Source organism: Apteryx rowi, unplaced genomic scaffold (genome assembly GCF_003343035.1).
Source record: "Apteryx rowi isolate R43461 unplaced genomic scaffold, aptRow1 scaffold_45, whole genome shotgun sequence".
Lineage (NCBI taxonomy): Eukaryota > Metazoa > Chordata > Aves > Apterygiformes > Apterygidae > Apteryx > Apteryx rowi.
The window spans coordinates 3,592,134-3,610,517 of record NW_020450705.1 but is presented as its reverse complement, the minus strand read 5'-3'; the positions used below and the strand labels follow the sequence as shown (position 1 = coordinate 3,610,517).

Sequence of the window (18,384 nt, the reverse complement as noted above, 5' to 3'; positions counted from 1 at the left end):
GGGGCTGGGCTGGCGACTGGAAGAGGAGGCCACGAGATGCCTGGGACAGCGGGGCAAGGCTGGCGTGGGACAGGGATGTCGCGCCTGGCAGGAGCCTGCCTCCAGGAGGGACGCGTCCTCCCTGGAGGAGGTGGCCCTGCCCCGAGGCCCAGCACCTTGTCACGCATTAAGCGCTGGCCACCGTATCGATGAGGGTTTGCAGGCGGGATGGAGAGAGGTTTGATAATTAAAGATAGAGCATTATTGCCCCAGGCCCCCCTGCAGCACGCTGACACCGCTCCCGCCTGGCTTCATTATCAGAGGAAATAACAACTGCACAGGGCTTGGAGCAAAGAATGCCCCCTCCAAAGTTTACAGCTGGCTGCAGCTGAAGCCAGCTAAATGGACCATGGAGACTTGGGGGAAATCGTTTAAGGAAGGGGAAAAAATAAAGCAGTCTGTTCCCTGTGTTTCTATATATAGAACAAGCTCTGTCAGTTTTAGTTTTAATAGGATGGTCATAATTGCTCCGGCCGCTTTGCTGGGCTGAGTGTGGCCTAATTGCTCGGCCATAACAATCAGAAGTGTTAATACAGGGCAGTTGCAGGTTAGCAGTGCCTTGGAGCCAGAACTGCACAGCAGGAAGCGGGAAATTGCCCTGGCAAAGGCTATTAGAGGTGTTAATAGGCTGGCTTAAGGGGCCCAAGGACAGCACCGCAGCAGCCCAGGCATTTTTTGTTCCTGCTGCTCCGAACAACTGTGCTGAATGGGAACAGAACTGGATCCAAGAAACATCCTACTCCGACCGTTTTCCAGCTAAGAGCCATAGGCAGAAGCCATCATGTTTAAGTCACCTGTGTGCTTTTCCAAGCTCAGATCCACTTGTGTCTTCTCCAGACTAGAGCCTTTGCAGTGTGGAATAGGGCAGAGAAGGCCCAGTTATTTTCAGGCAGAGAGTTTCCCTGCTGTAGGAAGGAAACGGAGAAGCTTGCCAGCATCTCTGTGCAGCGAAAAGGTTACGCAGAGGCTGCAGCTCAGAAGATGCCCCGTGTGTGTCCCCCCCTCGCTGGAGCTCCCCCTGCGGCTCTGCCTCCCTCCCGTGCGCTGCCTTCAGGGGCTGACAGTTCCCAGCCCCGGGGATTTCCTGTGCTCGCGAGCAGATGTACGGAGGGTACACAAGTGCGCGCAGGAAGCGCTGGGTGAAAGTGAGAGATGCGCTGACCTCTGGGGCCCCTTCCCTCCACCGCCAGGCCCCAAGCGGTGCTTGCAACAGCATGTGCGTGCCGCTACCTGTTCTCCTTGCTGCTGCCGCGGGAGCAATGGATCAGTGTCTGCAGGCAGTGATTGAAACAACACCATCGGGTGGCTTGAGTTTGCCAGCCCTGGAAGCCTGGGGTTGTGGGTGCTGAAGTTAGGAGGTTTAAATGCTCGAGCTAGGCTGTACAGCCACAGAGGCTGCTACCCTCCCACCGGGGACAAACATCCGCCTGGCCACATCCTCTCCATGCAAGCTGATGTTGCTGCTCTGCATGGCAGGGAAGGGGACGAGGTGCCTCGCGGGGAGGGAGGGCTGGCGAGCGGGTGCCGAGGCCGCTGCCTACCTGGCAGGAAAGGTCACACAGCAGCAGCCATTTCTGTGCTTAAAGGAGCATCACGCTCCCAAAAAAATCATTGCAGCCTGTGCTCCGGGCAGCACTGGGAATTCATCAGCAGTAGTTGCCGGTGGCAGAAATGAGAGCGAGAAGCTTCTGCAAAGCAATTGCACTCAGATGGTGGCTTGCTCCAGGCTCTGCTCCAGAAGCCCAAACGTGCTTTGCTTTGCAGGCACGTTTCCCAGGGCTCTGCTGCGGCTGTGAACCACGGCAGTCGCGCCACACGAGCTGGTCAAACTGGAGGCGAGAGCACGTTGCAAACCACTCGGCATCGTGGAGCTCTGGGATTAGCAGCAGACGCGCTGTAACTCGAGCCACCGCAGCGCTCCCGCATAGCTTGAAACGTCAGCGGCCGGAGCGGAGCGCCAGCCTGCCCCTCCTGCTGGGCCAGCCTGCACGGGCGCTCCCGGCTCCAGCACGCGCCTGCTGCGTATCGCCGCACGCGGCCAGCGCGGAGACAAGCCCCTGGTTGTTATCTTGAGCCGACAGGGCAAGGAAAACAAATCCAGGCACTGGGGCAGCAAGAGCTGCCTTCGTGGTGGGGCAAAGGCAGCTACCCTTAATCAGACACGCAGGCGCCTTCCCCTCCCCAAAGAGCCGTAAAGCAGATGTACAGCCCCCCAGGCAGGGGTATCCCATGCAGGAACAACTCTCCCGTTTGCCTCCTGGGGGAAAGCAGTTTGAGGCACAGATACTGCTTGCAGCCGTTCACCTCCCACAAAAAGGCTTGTCTGCTGTTTGGACTGGGGCATGACCTGGGGCACACAGAAGCTCCTCGGTGTTGGTGCTGCCCAGAGCCTCTACCCGAGAGAGCTGAAATGTAGATACCCCCTTTCCCAGGTCCAGGTGGTGCTAGGATCCTGCTTCCAACCAGGGCAAGAGAGAACCTGGGCAAGCAGGCAAAGCCCAGCCTTGCTGCCCTGGCCACCCCTGCACGCTCACCCGGGGTCTGCGCCAGGGCCAGGGCAGCAGGGCTGGCTGCTCCTGGAGCACCCGGCAAGCAGCCGCACTGGGGTTGCACAGCAGCTTCCAGCAAATGCAGGATGTGGATTAACCCAAGGCACCCGGAGCAGCGAGGGAGCATCCTCAGCGGCTTCAGTTTTCTCCTCCTGGCTCGCGCTGCAGGCTTTGGGGCAAGGTGCAAAGCACCAGTGGAGCAGGATGTCTTTTCCTTTACCTTGAGGTGGGCTAGGAGCACGTGTGATGTTACTATGACTCAGCCCTGGGTGGGAGCTTCTCTAGCTTCATTTGCCATCAAGCTCTTAGGGCTGATCACATCTTCTAAAGAGGGCTGCAGCATGGACACACAAGAAAGGAGGTTTATCATATCATCAAAACAACCCCAATTTGCTTACATGTAGATGCACTGGCACTAGCTGGGAGAGTGTCTCACTCTTGTACAGGGAATGATATAAAAGCAGCGTCTGCTACAGTGAATCCTAATAAAGGAATGCTTGTTTCCCAATTCTCTTAAAAGTCTGTCCCATTTCTCTCTCCTCCGCAAGAACAAGCATCAATTCAGCAGCCTGTTACTTTGAGGTTTTGTTTAATGCTAAGTCATGGAGAGGGATAGGGTTAACACCAGCTCAAACTGTCATTAAATACAGCCAGATTATTTTTCTCCCACTCAAAGAGTAACGCGGACTGTGACAAATCGTCACTGCTCAGTACATCTGCAACCTGCAAGCACCGCTGGCTTTGCCGCACGCTAGTTGTACTATTGCACATCACCCTGAAATCTCTGGAGCTGCCACTCCAGACACGTGATCTCGCTTTGATCTCCACGCTGAACATGCTTGGTAGAAAAAGCATTTCAGGCTCTGCTCCCCCCAGAAGCAGAGACTCTCGCAAAGCAGAGCGGGGGTTTGGGAGTGGGAGAAGGAGAGGCTTTGCCGTTGCTTCAATACAGAGAGGAGGTGGCTGTGTTTYAAAGCAACGCTGTTCTCATTCGCGCTTCAAGATGCTTCTTCTCGGCGGTACGCTTGCCTCCGAGCTGGCTGCCTCCCTCTGCCCCGTCCCCCCTCGCCGTCAGAGGGCCGTGGCAAAGCCGATGCGGTTGTTGCGCCGGTCGAACTTGGTGTAGTAGTGCCCGATGAAGCTGGCTCCCAGGATCCAGAGGGGGCCGGCCGGGGGTGGGATGTCCAGACCCGAGAAAGCCACGACGCAGACGTCCTCCCCGTACTGGGATTGCTGCGAAGAGGAGGAGATCATGCGGTAGGGAGATTTCCGCTCCTGCCGAGCAGCTGATGAAGGGTCACTTGGAGAAACACCTTCTGCTTGACCCCGACCTCCCTCTCTCCGGGAAGCCGGAGCCCTACCTCTCTCGGTGCTTTGCTGCTCATCCCAACCCTCCCTGCAACCACCCGATAAAGCTGGGGCTTATCCGGACACCGCTGCAGAGCGGGAGGGCTTTGGGAAGGAGAAGCACCGTGCTGGGGCACGTTGCAGCCGCGCAGGGAGGTCCGCGGCACACGGCAGGACGCCTGCTTACCCGGAGGACGTAGGCTGAGCCGCTGAGCCCGTAGGCCTTCCCCCCCAGGTGGAAGGAGATGTTGGGCAGCTGCGGCACTTTGTCACAGTCGACAACGAACTGCGGGAGGAAGGAGACAGAGCTGAGCCGCGTCCGCTGGGCGCAGGAGCAGCCGGGGCGAGGGCAGCTGGGAAGGAGGAGTGCAGCAGGGACGCGGGTTTGCTCACCTCTCCCTCGGCCATCTCGGCCGCCCCGATGGCTTTCATCAGCACGGACACGGGGCCAGCCGGGCCGGTGATGTAGGACGCTCCCGTGTCGATAGCCACCGAGCAGCCTTCTTTGCAGAATAAGGTTTCAGCCCCTATGGACACCCTGGAGCGGGAGGGAAGCGGGGTGGCACGGCAGCACGGCAGGGCTCCCGGAGGGCCGGTGCCGTGCCGGGAGCACGCGTGCCCACCGGCAAGCACGCCGCAGCTTTGGTGGCTCAGCCCGGCCAGCTGGGGGAACGCCGGCCAAGCCGAGCACGTGCCGATCCCGGTGTCTCCGGGGCACCGGGAACGCTCCCTGAAAAGCTTCTCGGATGTGAAAGCTAAGCTTAATCATGTGCCTTAAAAAACACAAAGCAGAGCTGTTTCAGTGCCTCACGCTACTTCTGYGGGACTAAAGGGGGTTAAACTCTTCCCCTGCTGCTTCCCAATGAAATCGGCCCACGGTGCCACCCCCTYCGCGCTCCCCGGCGGGTACCGCGGCTCCTCGGGAGCAGCCACGTGCCGTAGGAACCTTCCAAGCGAATGCCAGCCTCCGCAGACCRCGTTGCCCCCCTTCCCGCGCAGCCGGCGGGCTTTTCCCAGCCGGCCCCAGCATGCCCGGGGATGCGGGCAGCGCYGAGCCCGCACGGTGCCCAGGCGGCCGGTTCCCCGTCTCACCCCTTCATGCTGATCTGCCAGTATCCGCTCTTGCTGACGCTCACGTAGTGGAAGTCCCCGGTGTAGTAGGCTGGGTCGCTTCCCCCAAGGATGATTTCCCCGCCAGGTTTCAGAGGGGAGTTCCTGGGAGGCAAAGCACGGCGTGGTTTCCCCCGCAGCCCCCATCCGTCCCCGAGCCTTGCTGACCCGGTTAGCGGCGGCAGAGCGCGAGGCGCAGCGGGAGAGACGCGGGGTTAGTGCACGGAGGTGGGAAGGCGCCGGGAGAAAGGGCTGCGCCGCGGTCCCCGAGCCGCTCCGTGCAGGTTCCCCGTGCCCAGGCAGGTGGCGGGCAGAGGGTCCCGGGAGCTCATAGGAAGCAGCACCCGGCTGGGGCCCGGGCGCGCAGGGGACTGTTAGTGGGGCACCGTCCTGAGAGCACTCGCGCTTTCCATCTTCTTACTTGGAAGCTCTGCAAAGAGAGAGATGCGCCGTGAGCCTGTGAGCGGAGGGCGGCTGCGGACCCACGCGGCGCCCGGACGAGGCTGTGGCTTCGTCCCATTGATGATTTTTCATTTATTTACATATTTTGCCCTTAGCTGGAGCACTGAATTCGCTCCCAGCTGCGATGATCCAGCACTGCTAGCAAAGCTAGAGACTTTGCACGATTCGACAGCAACAAACTAGCTGGAAGCAGCCGTTCCCGGTGTTGGGAACTCTGCCGGGCAGCTTTGGGTGAACATCCGCTCTGCTCCATCTCTTGCTCTGCCTTGTGCCACCCCAGCTCCTCCAGGCACCCTCCATGAGTGGTGCCCATGCCCTCACCCACCTCCGCTCCCACTGGCCCCTGCAGCGCCGGCTGAGCTGCAAATTCAGCACCAGTGCTTGCAACACCCACGCCTGGCAGGACAAACACCCTCCCCAGCCCGGGCGCCTGCTCCCCGCGGGACCCACCGGTTGTAGTAGACGGAAAACACATCCTCCTTGAGGATCTGCTGGGAGAGGATCCGGTCGAAGACGGGGGTGATGCCGTCGATGGCCTGGCTGGGGTAGCCCATGCCCAGCACCCCGTCAAACCTGGCGAAGATGAAGGGGAAGGCAGGCAGCGCCGTGGCCTCGGCAAAGACCTGGACAATGGGGATATCTGATACCTGCGGAGGGGAAGAGCATGAGCATCTTCGCAGGGAGCTCGGGGGGCAAATGCCCAGCAGAGCCCCCCGCTCTGGGGTAACTCCTGTGCTTGTAGGTGGGAGCAGAGCCGTGCGCGTGGACATCTCTCCTTACCTCGGTGGCTCTGGCTCTGCAAGCCGGGGCAGGCACTCACCATGACGATGTCCTGGCTGAGGAAGCCTTTGACGGTCCCCGTCCCGTAGCGGATCGCGAACCCTGTGCCGTTCGCTATGTACGTGCGCGATTTGGAGGAGTCGTAGCGGCTGTGGGAAACTGGGGAGGGGGGGACGTGCATCAAAGAGGAGGCGAGGAAGGCGGCCGCAGCAGGGCCGGCTGGTGGCCCCTGCTCCCCCAACCCCAACGCCGCGGGACGAGTGTCCCAGCATCAGGGGGCTCCACAGGAGCAGTGGGACACCCAGCTGCGGGAAGCTTAACAGCGTCAGCCCGCTCTGAGCAGCCCTGCGGAGACGAAGGGACCCGCAGGGCTGAGGCTGGACGGCGTTTCTCCCCCCAGGCCCGTTCCCGGGCCCCGAGGGTGCTCGCGGCGCAGCCCGGCGCTCACCGCAGGCGCTGTACAGGGGCGAGCACTTGTGGGACGGCACCCACAGGTTGGCCGAGCCCGTGTCGAAGACCACCTTGAAGGTCTGCGCTGGGGTGCCGATGCTGATCTCGCCGAAGTACTGGGTCTGGAGGAGGCACAGCGCGGGGAGCGTCACCAAGGGGCCCAGCTCACACGGCAGACGGCTCATCTCCCCCCATTGAGGTGGTATTTGGGATTTCGGGGCTGGGGAACGTCCCTCCCTTCCCAGCCACGGCAGCGCTGGAGTCAGCCCGGGCAGGTTGCACAGACCAAGGGGCTGCAGGACGTAAGCGCCGCTCCACTGCCAGGCTCATCCATGGGGACAGGCAGCACTGGGCACTGGAGCATCCCTGCTGCCCAGGGGTCGCTCCTGGGCATGGGGGAGCGAGACACCTAAACCTGCGCCTGCAAGGGGCTGGGGAGGAGGAATGGAGGCCGGCATAGACACATCGCCCTGCCCCGCAGCAGGGTCGCAAGGGGGACCGGGGCCGTGCTGGGGATGAGCCCCGCGCGCGGGAGACACTCACGTCCAGGTAGTTAGTGAGGACGGTGGGAGCTGTCCCATTCCGAGGGCCGGCCGCGCCACGGCGTTTGCTCTGCCTCAGCTCAGGGAAGACGTCCGACACCTTCACGCCCATCTCCTGCAGCGTCTGGCGGATGGAGGGCATCCTCCGCAGCGCGATCCTGCCGGGCGGGCGGAGGAGAGGGCCGTGGGGCCTCCGCGCAGGAGACCCCCCTCGCTCCCCGCGCAGTCCTGCCGCGGGAAATCCAGCCGGGTGGCTCTAGATGGCAGCAGCTCCCCGCCGCAGCCCGCCGGGCACCCGAGCCCCGGGGGCCGCCAAGCCAGGCCCTGCTCCCGCGGCCGTGGCTAGCCCTACGCCTGCCTCGCTAGCCACACCGGCCTCCGGAGCAGCCATCCTGCTGCGGCCAGGGCTGGTGGCGGTGACCTGGGGACACAGGCTGGGGTAGTGCTGCCCGGTGGGTACCGATAGCACCCGGGTCCAGATGTGGCCGGATGCAGCCTGCAGCAGCTCCAGGCTCAAGGATGGAGAAGACGGTGCCGGCTCCAGGAGCCTGCAGGCAGATGCGGCAGCCTCTTCCCCCGAACACAGCCAGGGAAGGGGCCCCGAGGGAGCGGGGAGAGGTAGCTCCTGCCACAGCAGATACCCCCCAGGGGGTTATTACTGCTCCGGCAGCACAGAGCCACCGTAATCGGGTTTAGCTGAGCAGAGYCCAGCCTGGGGCTCAGCTCTTCTGGATTGCAAGGGAAGCGCTTCATCTTGGCCTCGTTGCTTTTTCTTTTTGAAACAGAGATGCTGCTAAGCCATGAGTGCTCAAAGGGAGAGGGGAAGAGGAGCAAGGGAGACCACAGATGCTAGTGAGCAGGAGAAAAGGAAAAGGAAAGGTGTTTTCTAGCTGCTCTGAAGGCAAGCAGCTGCCCCAGGTGCTGCAGGAGGAGAGTCCTCAGTTCTCAGCACCAGCCAAAGCACCAAGAAATGACGGGAGACAGCAAGACCTGGTGCATTGCAGCCCACGAGCAACGTGCACAACTGCTACCTTTGCAGACCCTGGGTTGGCGAGTGGAAGATGCTGGCGCCGCAGGTCACAGCCACGAAGACCAAAAACCACTGCACCCTGCTGCTTTGTCCTGCCGGCATCGCGAGCTCTCCCCGGGCCACCTCCTCCTTCGACAGCAGATTGCTTCGTGTCTCCAAGGGGAGGGTGCTTTTATAGCCTGAGTTTCTGCATCCGCATGGGTTTCTCCTCCCCATGGGCTGGGGGAGGGCTGGAGAACGCTGCCCGCTGGCACCCCGTGCCCACAGCCAGGGCGGCCCGGGCCGGCGAGCCCTGTGCAGGACACACGGCCCAGGCCGGCAGGTAGGCACTGCTGAGGATCACGGCTGGCACAGGAAGCCGTGAATAGCTCAGAGCCACTAACCCACGCTCTTTGCAATTAATAGCATTTCTGCGTGTCAGCACCAGGCCGTCGTTAACACGGCATGTACAGGGCACAGGCCAAATGCCTGCCGGTGTCAATCAGAAGAGCAGCACTGAAGACAGCGGTGATGGCTCAGGTCTAAGCAGGGCTTGCTCCGTCGGGGACCTGAAGCATGCTCTGGCCCTGAACAGCTTTACTAGCCCCATGCTGCAGTGGGGGAAAGAAGGTGCAGAGGAACCGGATTTTCCCAAAGACCCCAGAGCCAAGAAAAGCAGGCTCTGGCACTCTACTGCAGTCCCCTCGGCCTCACAAATATCAACCGCAAAACCACTAGACCACACTGCCCTTTCAGGTGCTGCACAGAGCACACGGCAAGCGGGGAAAGCACCACCCAGCCCAGTTACACCAGCCGGTGAGCGCAGTCTCCTTGAGTGCAGAGTCCAGGTGCAGAGAACAGCGAAACTCATTGCAGTTGTTGCATATGACATTATATCAAGGTAGAGATGCCCATGGCCTGGCCATTCACGCTGTGGTCAGGAAGAGCAGTCTGCTCTCTGCCCTGTACAAGCAAGGTGCAAAGGTGCCCAGTAGCCCAGCGTGGCTCTCAGTGCCCGACCTGCTGCACCTGGTCCTGCTCTGCATTTTGGAAAGGGAAAGAAAACTCCCCCTTGCCCATGGCACTGCTTCCCAGCTCTGATCCACCAGCCTCCTCCTGGAAAAAAGGAGGCATTTCCGGAGAAGCTTTAAGAGGGCAGCAGAGGGGGGTGGGCTGCTTCCCTGGGTTTTCCCACGGGATGCCTTGGCCAGGAGCAGGGAGTTCCCCAACCCAGCAGCCTGAAGGGCCTTCCCCAGGCTGCGGCCAGCCCAGGGGCTTGGGGATCCCACCCAGCACCCTCCACGACTCGAAACACAGGCAAAGGTGGATGGAGCCTGTTAACAAGGCTCAAGTCTGCCTCTTACTTAGCGTAAGACCAGGGCATGCACTGAAGGGAACCTGCAGGCCACATGTTACCAGGAGGGCACCCGATCTGCTTGCAAAATGCCAGCTTGGGCTCCGAGGACTCATTACTACAGGTGCATTGCTGGTCCCCCCCCCCCGGGGGGGTTGGACTGGCCAAGGATGGGCTCTGCTGCTTGGCTCCCACCCCGGTGCACGGAGGGTTCCTGCACTCACCAGGGCTGCAGGTCCTGGCACAGCACCCGGTCAGTGCTGGATCGGGTCCCATGGCTCCGAGCCAAACGCTCGATCCTGGGGAACCTCGATGGGAAATTACCGTGATGGCAATAAAAATGTTCTCGGAAGAAGMCAGCTTACATAACAGCCCCTGCCTCGAAACGCCCGGCTACCCGAGCGCGCTGACGTGCTCCTGTTGCAGACGGTGTTTATTCAGGGCACCACCGTCACCCTTGTCCAGCGGGTACCGGTGCCAAGGGGCTGCCGGAGGCTGGGGGCTCCCCCGGAGCTAGACGGGTCCCCTCCAACCCAGGGCTCGAGAGCCTTCCTCCCACGCGGGGTTTCTGCAGCGTTTGGAGCTGGGGGGGGGGGGCTGAGCCCAAGCGGGTGCCCGGGGGGCACCGAGGCTCAGCCCTGGTCGGCAGGGCTGCTCTGTGCCAGAGCATCCCGGCCCCCTCCTGCGCCAGCCGGGTCCAGCCCCCGTCCCGCCGGGGTTTGCTCCGCGGGGTCAGGGCCCGGCTCCCCTGACGTCTTTTCCCACGCAGGGTCCCGCTGCCGCCGGCCCCGGACTGCGTCACTCGGGGGAGCCTGGTGCCCCGGGCGCAGGTTGCACCGGGGCGCAGGGGTCAGGAGGCAGGAGTCCGGCCCGGGCCGCGCTTCGGGGCTGCGCCTGGGAGCGGCAGCAACATGAGAAAGTGCCTGGCGAGCGGCCACCAGACATAAATCCCCTCCCAGGGCATCCCGCGGGCTCTGTTTACTTTGCAGAGCCGAGTTTCCTAAAGGAGAGGCCGGGAGCTGCAGCGTGACTTCAGGGAAGAGGGGCCATGTCAGCCGGGGAAGGTGCTCCCGGGCCGCGGGACTGTGGGGCTCCGGCGTTTCCAGCTCCCCTTTAACCTGGGGAAGGGGGAGGCACATCTGTGAGAGCCCAGGGCACGTCCGATGGAAATGGCAGCGCCTGCGGAGCAGCTCCCCCTCGGAGGGGCAGGTGGACAGACACTCATCTCTTGCAGGGCCAGTGGTGGAGCAGGAATCGGCTGGGAAAAACCCCAGGGCTCACAGCCCCCGAGGACAACAGCCCTTCCCTGCAAAGAGACAGCGCTGCAGCCCCTTGGATTGAGGTGTAACAGGGAAAAATGACTTACCGGAGCAGTGCGCTCTCTCAGCACCGTCTCCTCTGCCCTCCTCGCCCATTCCTGCAGCTGCAGGAGCAGCTGCTCGAAGGCTTCTCGAGACCCTGCCATGCATTTTTTAATCACCTCCGCCAGCAGCGAGCAGAGATTAGCAGCTGGTGCATGGGAACAGAATTGAAGAGACCTGACACAGGGCTTTAAATAACTAGCCAAAGGTGCGCTTGTGCCCGGGGTGCGGGAACCGGGGGCACGGAGGAAGGAAAGAGCGCGGATGGCACCGCTCTGCGGCGAGCCAGGCTGGGGCTGGTGGGGCAGGAGGCTCGCGAGCACAGCCGAGATACCCCCCGGTCCCAGAGACCCTCAGCAGCTACAAATAAATAACCAGTAGTCCCACAGACCATCTCCGGCATATTTTATCAGCAGGGAGGATGCTTTAATTTGTCCCATCCAGCCTTGAAGCATCCATGACTTCTGCTAACAGAAGTGACACTCGCCCCGAGCACTGGCAGTGAGCTAAGGTACCAGGCCATCAAGCAAGGCTGCAATTTCCCCGGGCTGATTTGTGCGCTGTTGTTGGAAACCTGCTGTGGTTCACTGCGAAGGGCTGGTGTTTCACATGGTTATGTACCTATAAAGATCTCATCTGGAAATAACATGGCAACACGCTCTTAACTTATTTCCTATCGGCTTTCAAGGAATCAAATGATCAGGCTAAGAATGATTTCAAGAAAAAAAGCACTTTCCAAGGAGAAAAAAGTGCTTTCCTGCAAGATAGGCTTGCTCCTGTAATGCTGGGCTGATCTGAACAAGTGTAACTCTTAAATTTGGAATACAAAGTACTTGGAACAGTCCCTCCCTAGCAAGGTCATTAGGAAGTTTTACCGAATAGCCTTTTTCCTGAGGGACCTTTGAAAAATGGTACAAAACGTAGATATATTTCAATCTTTCCCACTCAGCAACACACGCACTTCACATACTTTTCTATACTGCAAGTTTGTTGCCGAAAAAATCACGTGGGGCTGGTGAGGATCTTTGTTCCAAGTGACGGAAAAGCTTGAGCRTAGAAGCAGTTTTTGGGAAGGACTCGCAGGAGAATCTGGATCGCACTGACACCAGGGGGAATTTGACCATTGACGTCAGCAGAGCCAGGGCTTCAACCAAAGTGTTTTCTTAAAACCCAAACTGCTCCAGCAGGGCACATTGAAATAGCAATTTACGGAACCAGAGRGAAAAACCTTCCCCTACAACAAGCTTCAGGAACACGGGCCGGCGCCTGGCCCAGCTCCCTTCTGCCTGCTCCGGCCCAGAGGCAGCCGCAGCAGCTCCCCTGTTTGCTGCTGAGCGGCAGCGATGCTGGGAGCCTCCGCAGAAATAAAGCCCTGCTGCTCCCCAAGCTCGATGCTCCACTTGGACTTGCTTGATGTTTTTTTTTCAGCAGGGTGAGGTAACAGTGTCTTAAAGCAGTTGGGGTGCACAACCCCAGCTCACCCACACTAGATGCCAGAGGGGAGTAGGGGGATCAGGTTATCGTGCATGTGACATCTTTAGGACCATTCCTCTTTCTTTTGGTGGCTGCCTGAAGATGAAGCTTGAAGAAAACCAAGTTTTCAGCTGAGATGAAGCAAAGACAGGGATTCCAGCTAAGCTGTAGGGAGGCCACAGCCCTCACTTACCTGCACAACAAGCCTGCTCTTCCTCACCCATCCTTCCTCTGCAAACAGCTGCCTGGCTCTCCCTCTGCTCTGAGCACCTCTGCTTTACTGCCGAAACCAGCCACGATGCCCATGGGCCTGGACCCACCTCTACCCTCCTCCCACCCCACCAAGCTTGCACCAGAAAATTCCCAGCTGCATTTCCTCTTGAGAGCCTCCTCTGCAACCTGCAGCCCCTTGGAACCAGCCACAAGGGAGCAGCCCTCATTTATGCCTCCTGGAGAGCTCGTTCTGTGAAAGATCTGCTTCCACCTGAAGCAAACTAACAGCAAACCTCAGCGGAGGCACTGGTGCAATGTCTTCCTAGTGCCAACAGGCACAGCAATCAGCTTATTTAGGCTGTGCTTCAATCAGGAGGGAGCAGGTTTAACTCAAACGCAATAATTAATTCTTGCAATTTAAGAAGGGTATCCGCACAGGGACCAACTTTGATGTAACTGCCCTGCTTTAATTAAACTTATGCTTGCACCCAGCTTCCCATGCACGTGTAGAAACCTGGCTCATATCCATTTAGCTTGTGCAAATTTGAACGCGAGTTGATGGGGCTGGCTCCTGCTCTGGGACAGAGCTGCAGCTCTCCGCGGACCTCCCCGGAGCGATGCAGACACGCAGGACCTGAGGAGCTGGTGGCGTTGCTTCACCAGCACGGCCCTGCTGCTCCTTTCCTCCTCGGGCTTTGCCCCAGTGCCGCCTGCCTTGCAAAGAGCTTCTGGGTCATGGGTGGGCAGCCGGCCCAGCTCCCCCTGCCCACCTTCGCGGAGGAGTCAGGCTTCAGGAGAGGCAGCGGACGTGCAAGATGCTCCTGCTGGTGGAGCCCCAGGAGAGCTGCCCGGCGCCTACAGCCGGTGTCACTCGCCCGAGCTCGGGCACACGTTACCTGCTACGCATCCAGCCTGCAAACCCAAACTCCTCTTCCTCCACCTCCCATCCTTGAGCAGGGAATGGGGCTATAGGAAAAGCAAGTCCTGGCCAATAATGTTCGGAGATAGGGAGCACTGGATCTCTATCTTCGTGTTCTTCTCTCCAAGTATTTTGTCGTCCCCCCCCAGCATCTCTTGATTAATTAATAACCCCAGATGTCATTTGCTTTTTCATGGTCACTGAATCTGAAAAGGGTAATTTACTCTCCTTCGATCAGGTCATGAAATGTTAATGGGCTTTAATGGGTGTTTTCCTAACCTCCCCTGCCCTCTTCCGCTGTTTTACGGGCGGCTCTGCTATCCGCGGCCCGTATCCATGCCGGACTGCTTGGGAACACAGCTCCACGACCCGCAGGGCTGCTGGGGCCAGCCAGGCCACCACGGTGAGGGGACACTGGGAACAGCCGCCCTCGTCACAGGCCTCCTCGCCTGTGCGGTACGTGGCGATGCGGGGCTCTCCCAGCACGGCTGCCTCTGCCTCGTGTAAAAGCCCTACGAGGGAGGATTCGCCCTCCCGGGCGCCCTGCCACTCTCCTCGAGCGAGCAAAGTCCCTTCAAAAAGTCAGCACCTGGTGAGCAGGAATGCTGCAGGCACAGGTGGCCACAACCCCCTGCTATGCCACCTCCGGCCATGGCCATAGGATGGTCCCCATGCCACCTCCATCCAAAGCCATGGGAAGGTCCCTGTGCCACCTCCAGCCATGACCATGGTGCCTTTTGGTGGCACTAAGAGGAGCTGGAGCAGGCCCTGACCCACAGGAAGGAAGCATGGCCCAGATTTGGTTTCAGACATGTATTTTAATTAAATCCAACTCTCATTAGGGGAAGACAAAAAAGGAAAACATTACACAGTCCCAGATGGCACAACTTTTGGGCTCGGGAGCCTCGCGCACGACCCGCTCGCTCCTGGCAGGCTGTGGGTCGCCGCTGAGAGCCCAGCGGGGTAGCGAGGCACCGTCCCCAGGGACAGACTGCTCCAACCAGCGCGAGGGGTCCCAGGGTGCAGGTTAGGCAGGCGCAGGAGAGCCGGGCCCAGAGCTCGCTCTCTGTGTCCCACCTCTAGCAGCACGGCTCATCTTCGAGGTCACACCATGGAGCTGGTGTCGCCGAGTTTCTGCAACAGCTGCAAGAGTGACAATTCCTGATTAGCAGTCAAATACTTCGGTGCATCCTCCAGGAGCTGCGGAGAGACCGCGGTGAACTTCCCCTGCACATTCATGACCACGCATGCCTCATTCAGCAGAGATACTGATTTATATCACCCACGGACTGCAAACCACGAGCTTCACATCCATACGTGAAAACCGTGCCCAGCGCCTGCTCACCTTGCTCAGCAGCGGGATGTTTCCCAATGTGCCCAAAAATCCAAAAGCCACTGGGAAAAAACTCCTGCATCAAAACACAAGTCTCTGTTACATCCCGTGCTGGGGCAGCTCACACCGGGGAGCAGGGGTCTGCCTGGGGCCGGTGGCAGGAGCCATGGCATGGTCCCCAGCTCCCCACGCTGGTCCAAAACAGGACCTCTCTGGTGGGGTTTTCCGGGTTGGAAACCCCAGCTGCTCATCTGGTTTAATTCAGGAGAAGCTCACAAGGAACAGGCACTCGGTGGAGAACAAACCTGAAGAGGGTGATGAAGCCGTAGGCCTCCAGCAGCATGCCCAGGAGGGGCCACCTCATGAGGACGATGAGGACCCCTCCCAGGAAGAAGCTGGTGCCCTTCAGTTTTGGCCTCTGGAAGAAGAAGGTGAACGTCCTTCTGAAGCCGATGATGAAGACCAGGCCRGAGAGGAAGAGGATCTAGCAGGAGGAATGGGAAAAGCTCTGCTTGGATGGCTTCTTTGCTCCTGCTTTGGCACTAGCATCTGCTCCTCCATCCAGCCTGGCCAGGAGAGCCCCTCGGTTGCAACCTCCAAGCACCAGCCTCTAGCAGGACCAGGAAGCCCCAGTCCTGTGGTACTCACATTTCCAAAGGCCAGGAGCACTGAGTCAAAGTACAAGAGCATCCCAAAAAGGATGAAGAAGAGGCCAAAGCCGACCAGTCCCACACCGATCCCTGCGGAGGACGGAGACCACAATGATGGYTCTGGCATGCGGCACAAGCCCAGGAGCCAGCGGCTCAGTGCCCCGCGTGGGTCTGCTGGTCCTTATCCCACATCCCGACCGGGCTCCCGCTGCGAGCCCAGGACTGGGGGCCACGACCAGGCTCGCTGTCGTCCCTCTAACCACTCCGACCAACGCAGCTTCCAGCCCCAGCTCCGAGCTATGGAGCATCCCCAGTGCCCACGGGGCCCCGGCATCACCGCCGGGGCAGTGCCGACCCCGTGCCGCCCACCCCGCTTACGCTGGAAGTCCGTCAGCGACACCATCTTGCCGGTCCCGGGACGGGGGTGAGGCCGGGCGAGGGCGGCCGCGCTTGCACATGCTTCGCCGGCAGTGACCCTTGGAAAGGCCTTTAGTCCCCACGTCATCCTGCAAATCATTAACCCGCCTGCCCGCGCCCGGCACCTCCTGGGGCGAGCCATCGCCCCCAGCGGAGCCGGCGGCACGGCCGCGTCCTGCTGCCGGGTGCTGCCCTCCCTGCTCCATCCTCTGCCTCTTGCTCCCTGGGAAGGACCTGACCGTGCTCGGAGCAATCCCTGAAACCGGGAGAGGCCGGAGGGCTTGGGAGTCCCTGGGGATCTCTCGGTTGCATCCAGCAGCCCTCGGCGTCAGGACCCGCTCCAMATGCCCTCTCTTTACAAACCAGCCGTTTTATTCATTGGCTTTATACAAACTTGCAAGGTACAAACGCATTTCTTTTTTTTCCCCCCATGAGAGCTGACTGTTGAGTAGCTACATCTAAAATAAACGCTACTGGGAAAACTAACCCCCCAAAATAGGGAGGGAGGGAGGGAAAGTGCCATCAGCCACAGACTGAGTTGTGGGCTAGGCAAAACCCTCTCTGAACGGTTGAAATGCTACAGCCGTTTGTGCCCTGTCTCTTTGCCCTAATATTAAAATTATTATCTGAGGTCGCCTTTATACAAAAGACACTGACATTGCATTGTTTCTTAGATACTTTTATTTCTCTAACACTAGCAAAAAAACCCAGAAAACAAATGTCCCCCTTCCCCCCCCCACCCCCCCAGTGCATAAATAGATTTCCTCCCGATGCAAATCCTTTCTCGGTTACAAGTCACTGGAATATGAAGTGTTATGAAAAATAATAACCAAAATAAAATTAAGAATTAAAATAACAGTTAAAAAAACCCGGGTCCACAATACTGCAGTCGTGGGATCCTAGTGCATTGGGCAAACGCCTGGGGCCTGGCCCCCGTCCCGGGCCGCAGGACGGGGCAGCGCCCACGGGGGTCCCGCTGGGCCGGATCCCCCCCGCAGCCGGCGTAAAGGGGGGTTCGCTCCGCAGGGAGCCGGAGCGCCCCGATTTACGCGGGCTGAGGAGTCAGCGCCAGCCGGCGCCACTGCCTTCCGCCACAGGGAAATAAACGCGTCGCTGCTGAAAACTTACAGTTCTCGTTATATTTTATTTTAAATAAATTTGCTTTTAATAAAAGCAGAAAAAATATATATTTTTTAAATAGTTTCTTTTTTTTTTTCTTTTCCTCTGATAAATTGGCAAAGAATCTGCTTTCGTAACTCATTGGCAGGGCTGGTGCCAACAACCCTGCAGAGCGAGAGAAAATTAGCACAAAACAGTACCTCCCAGAAAAGAAGAGAAAAAACAAATATATATATATATATATTATAAACGTATAATTTCCATAAAACATATATTAAGGCATGTAATAGCAAAATAAAGGGCCAGCTTTACGAGCTAAGAGGGCTGCGGGGTTCCTGGGACACTACGTGTATTGCTAAGATCGAGGAGCCCAGCGGGCCGGGCGAGGGGCACACGGAGCAGGGACTCGGCGGGAAGCTCACGGACACGAGGGGGTAGTAGGTCCCAGCGCAGGGCCGGTTTGGGGATCGCGAGGCTCCCGTGCTCCGGGAGAGGGGACGTGTCTGAGGCCACCGCTGCCGACGTTACGGGGCTGCGGGTCCAGGCGACGCTCAGCCCAGGGCAGCCTGATGCTGAGCTCATCCCTTCGCTCCCCGACTTCGGGGCTTTGCGGTTTCTCCTGGCAAAAAGCTTAAACGGGATTTTGTATTTCCAGGCAGAGCCAGCCTTTCTCTCCCTCCAGAAAGCTAAAGAAAAGGGGTACTTGCTACAGGGAAAACCAAGCAAAAGGGTCTGGAGTGAAACGGCAAGGCCTGGGGTGAGGCTGGGTGCCAGATTTTTCAAAGGTGCCCGGTCCCATCCCGGCACGTGAGCCCCCGGGAAAGCCTACGCGTCCTGCTGCCGGCACCCCGCAGCCGGGGAGAACCCAGCCTGGCTTCACCTCCACGGCGCTCCTAAACCCGGCCACGAGCCGCTATTTCCAGGCTGCGAGAGGCCAGAGGGGTTTTGGGCGCCCAGTCCCGCAAAGAGGTCGCCTTGCTCCGGGCGAGCCTGGGGCCRCCGTGCAGGCAGGAGGGACGGACACGCCGCCAGCCGCACGGAGGAGCCCCAGGAGTGCCGGGACAGTGCCAGCCCCTGCAGCGAGCTCGCCGGCGTTTTGCCCGACGTAGCAGTCGGTGCCCCTGCTGCAGCCTGCGCCGTGCATGTGAGCGTGCGCGTGAGTCCGTGCGCGTGAGTCCGTGTTCTAGCAGCGTTCGTCTTTCACCCTCTCCCATCCCCACCAAAGGGGCACTGCCCTCGGGAGCATGCCAAGGACRG

General features: G+C 59.6%; 2 protein-coding genes across 2 annotated transcripts; both read right to left on the bottom strand.

The window, feature by feature from the left end:
* Window positions 1–3,659: 3,659 nt before the first annotated feature.
* REN (renin) lies at window positions 3,660–8,411 on the bottom strand. Its single transcript, XM_026077250.1, has 10 exons — window positions 8,311–8,411; window positions 7,281–7,437; window positions 6,736–6,859; window positions 6,328–6,446; window positions 5,958–6,154; window positions 5,467–5,475; window positions 5,028–5,150; window positions 4,329–4,473; window positions 4,123–4,221; window positions 3,660–3,821 (listed from the first exon to the last, which is right to left on the bottom strand). The coding sequence occupies exons 1-10, from the start codon at window positions 8,409–8,411 to the stop codon at window positions 3,660–3,662; spliced, it is 1,236 nt and encodes a 411-aa protein (XP_025933035.1).
* Window positions 8,412–14,712: 6,301 nt separating this feature from the next.
* Window positions 14,713–15,994, bottom strand: GOLT1A (golgi transport 1A). Its single transcript, XM_026077296.1, has 5 exons — window positions 15,970–15,994; window positions 15,590–15,681; window positions 15,247–15,425; window positions 14,954–15,017; window positions 14,713–14,751 (listed from the first exon to the last, which is right to left on the bottom strand). The coding sequence occupies exons 1-5, from the start codon at window positions 15,992–15,994 to the stop codon at window positions 14,713–14,715; spliced, it is 399 nt and encodes a 132-aa protein (XP_025933081.1).
* Between the last annotated feature and the right edge of the window lie 2,390 nt (window positions 15,995–18,384).

What these genes read in the sequence shown, in the direction of transcription:
- REN (XM_026077250.1), bottom strand. Translation starts at nt 8,411, where the DNA reads ATGCCGGCAGGACAAAGCAGCAGGGTGCAGTGGTTTTTGGTCTTCGTG. An exon ending in GCCCCTGTACAGCGCCTGCG is followed by an intron (nt 6,447 to 6,735) that starts GTGAGCGCCGGG and finishes CCCCCTCCCCAG; the next exon opens with TTTCCCACAGCCGCTACGAC. An exon ending in CCGAGATGGCCGAGGGAGAG is followed by an intron (nt 4,222 to 4,328) that starts GTGAGCAAACCC and finishes TTCCTCCCGCAG; the next exon opens with TTCGTTGTCGACTGTGACAA.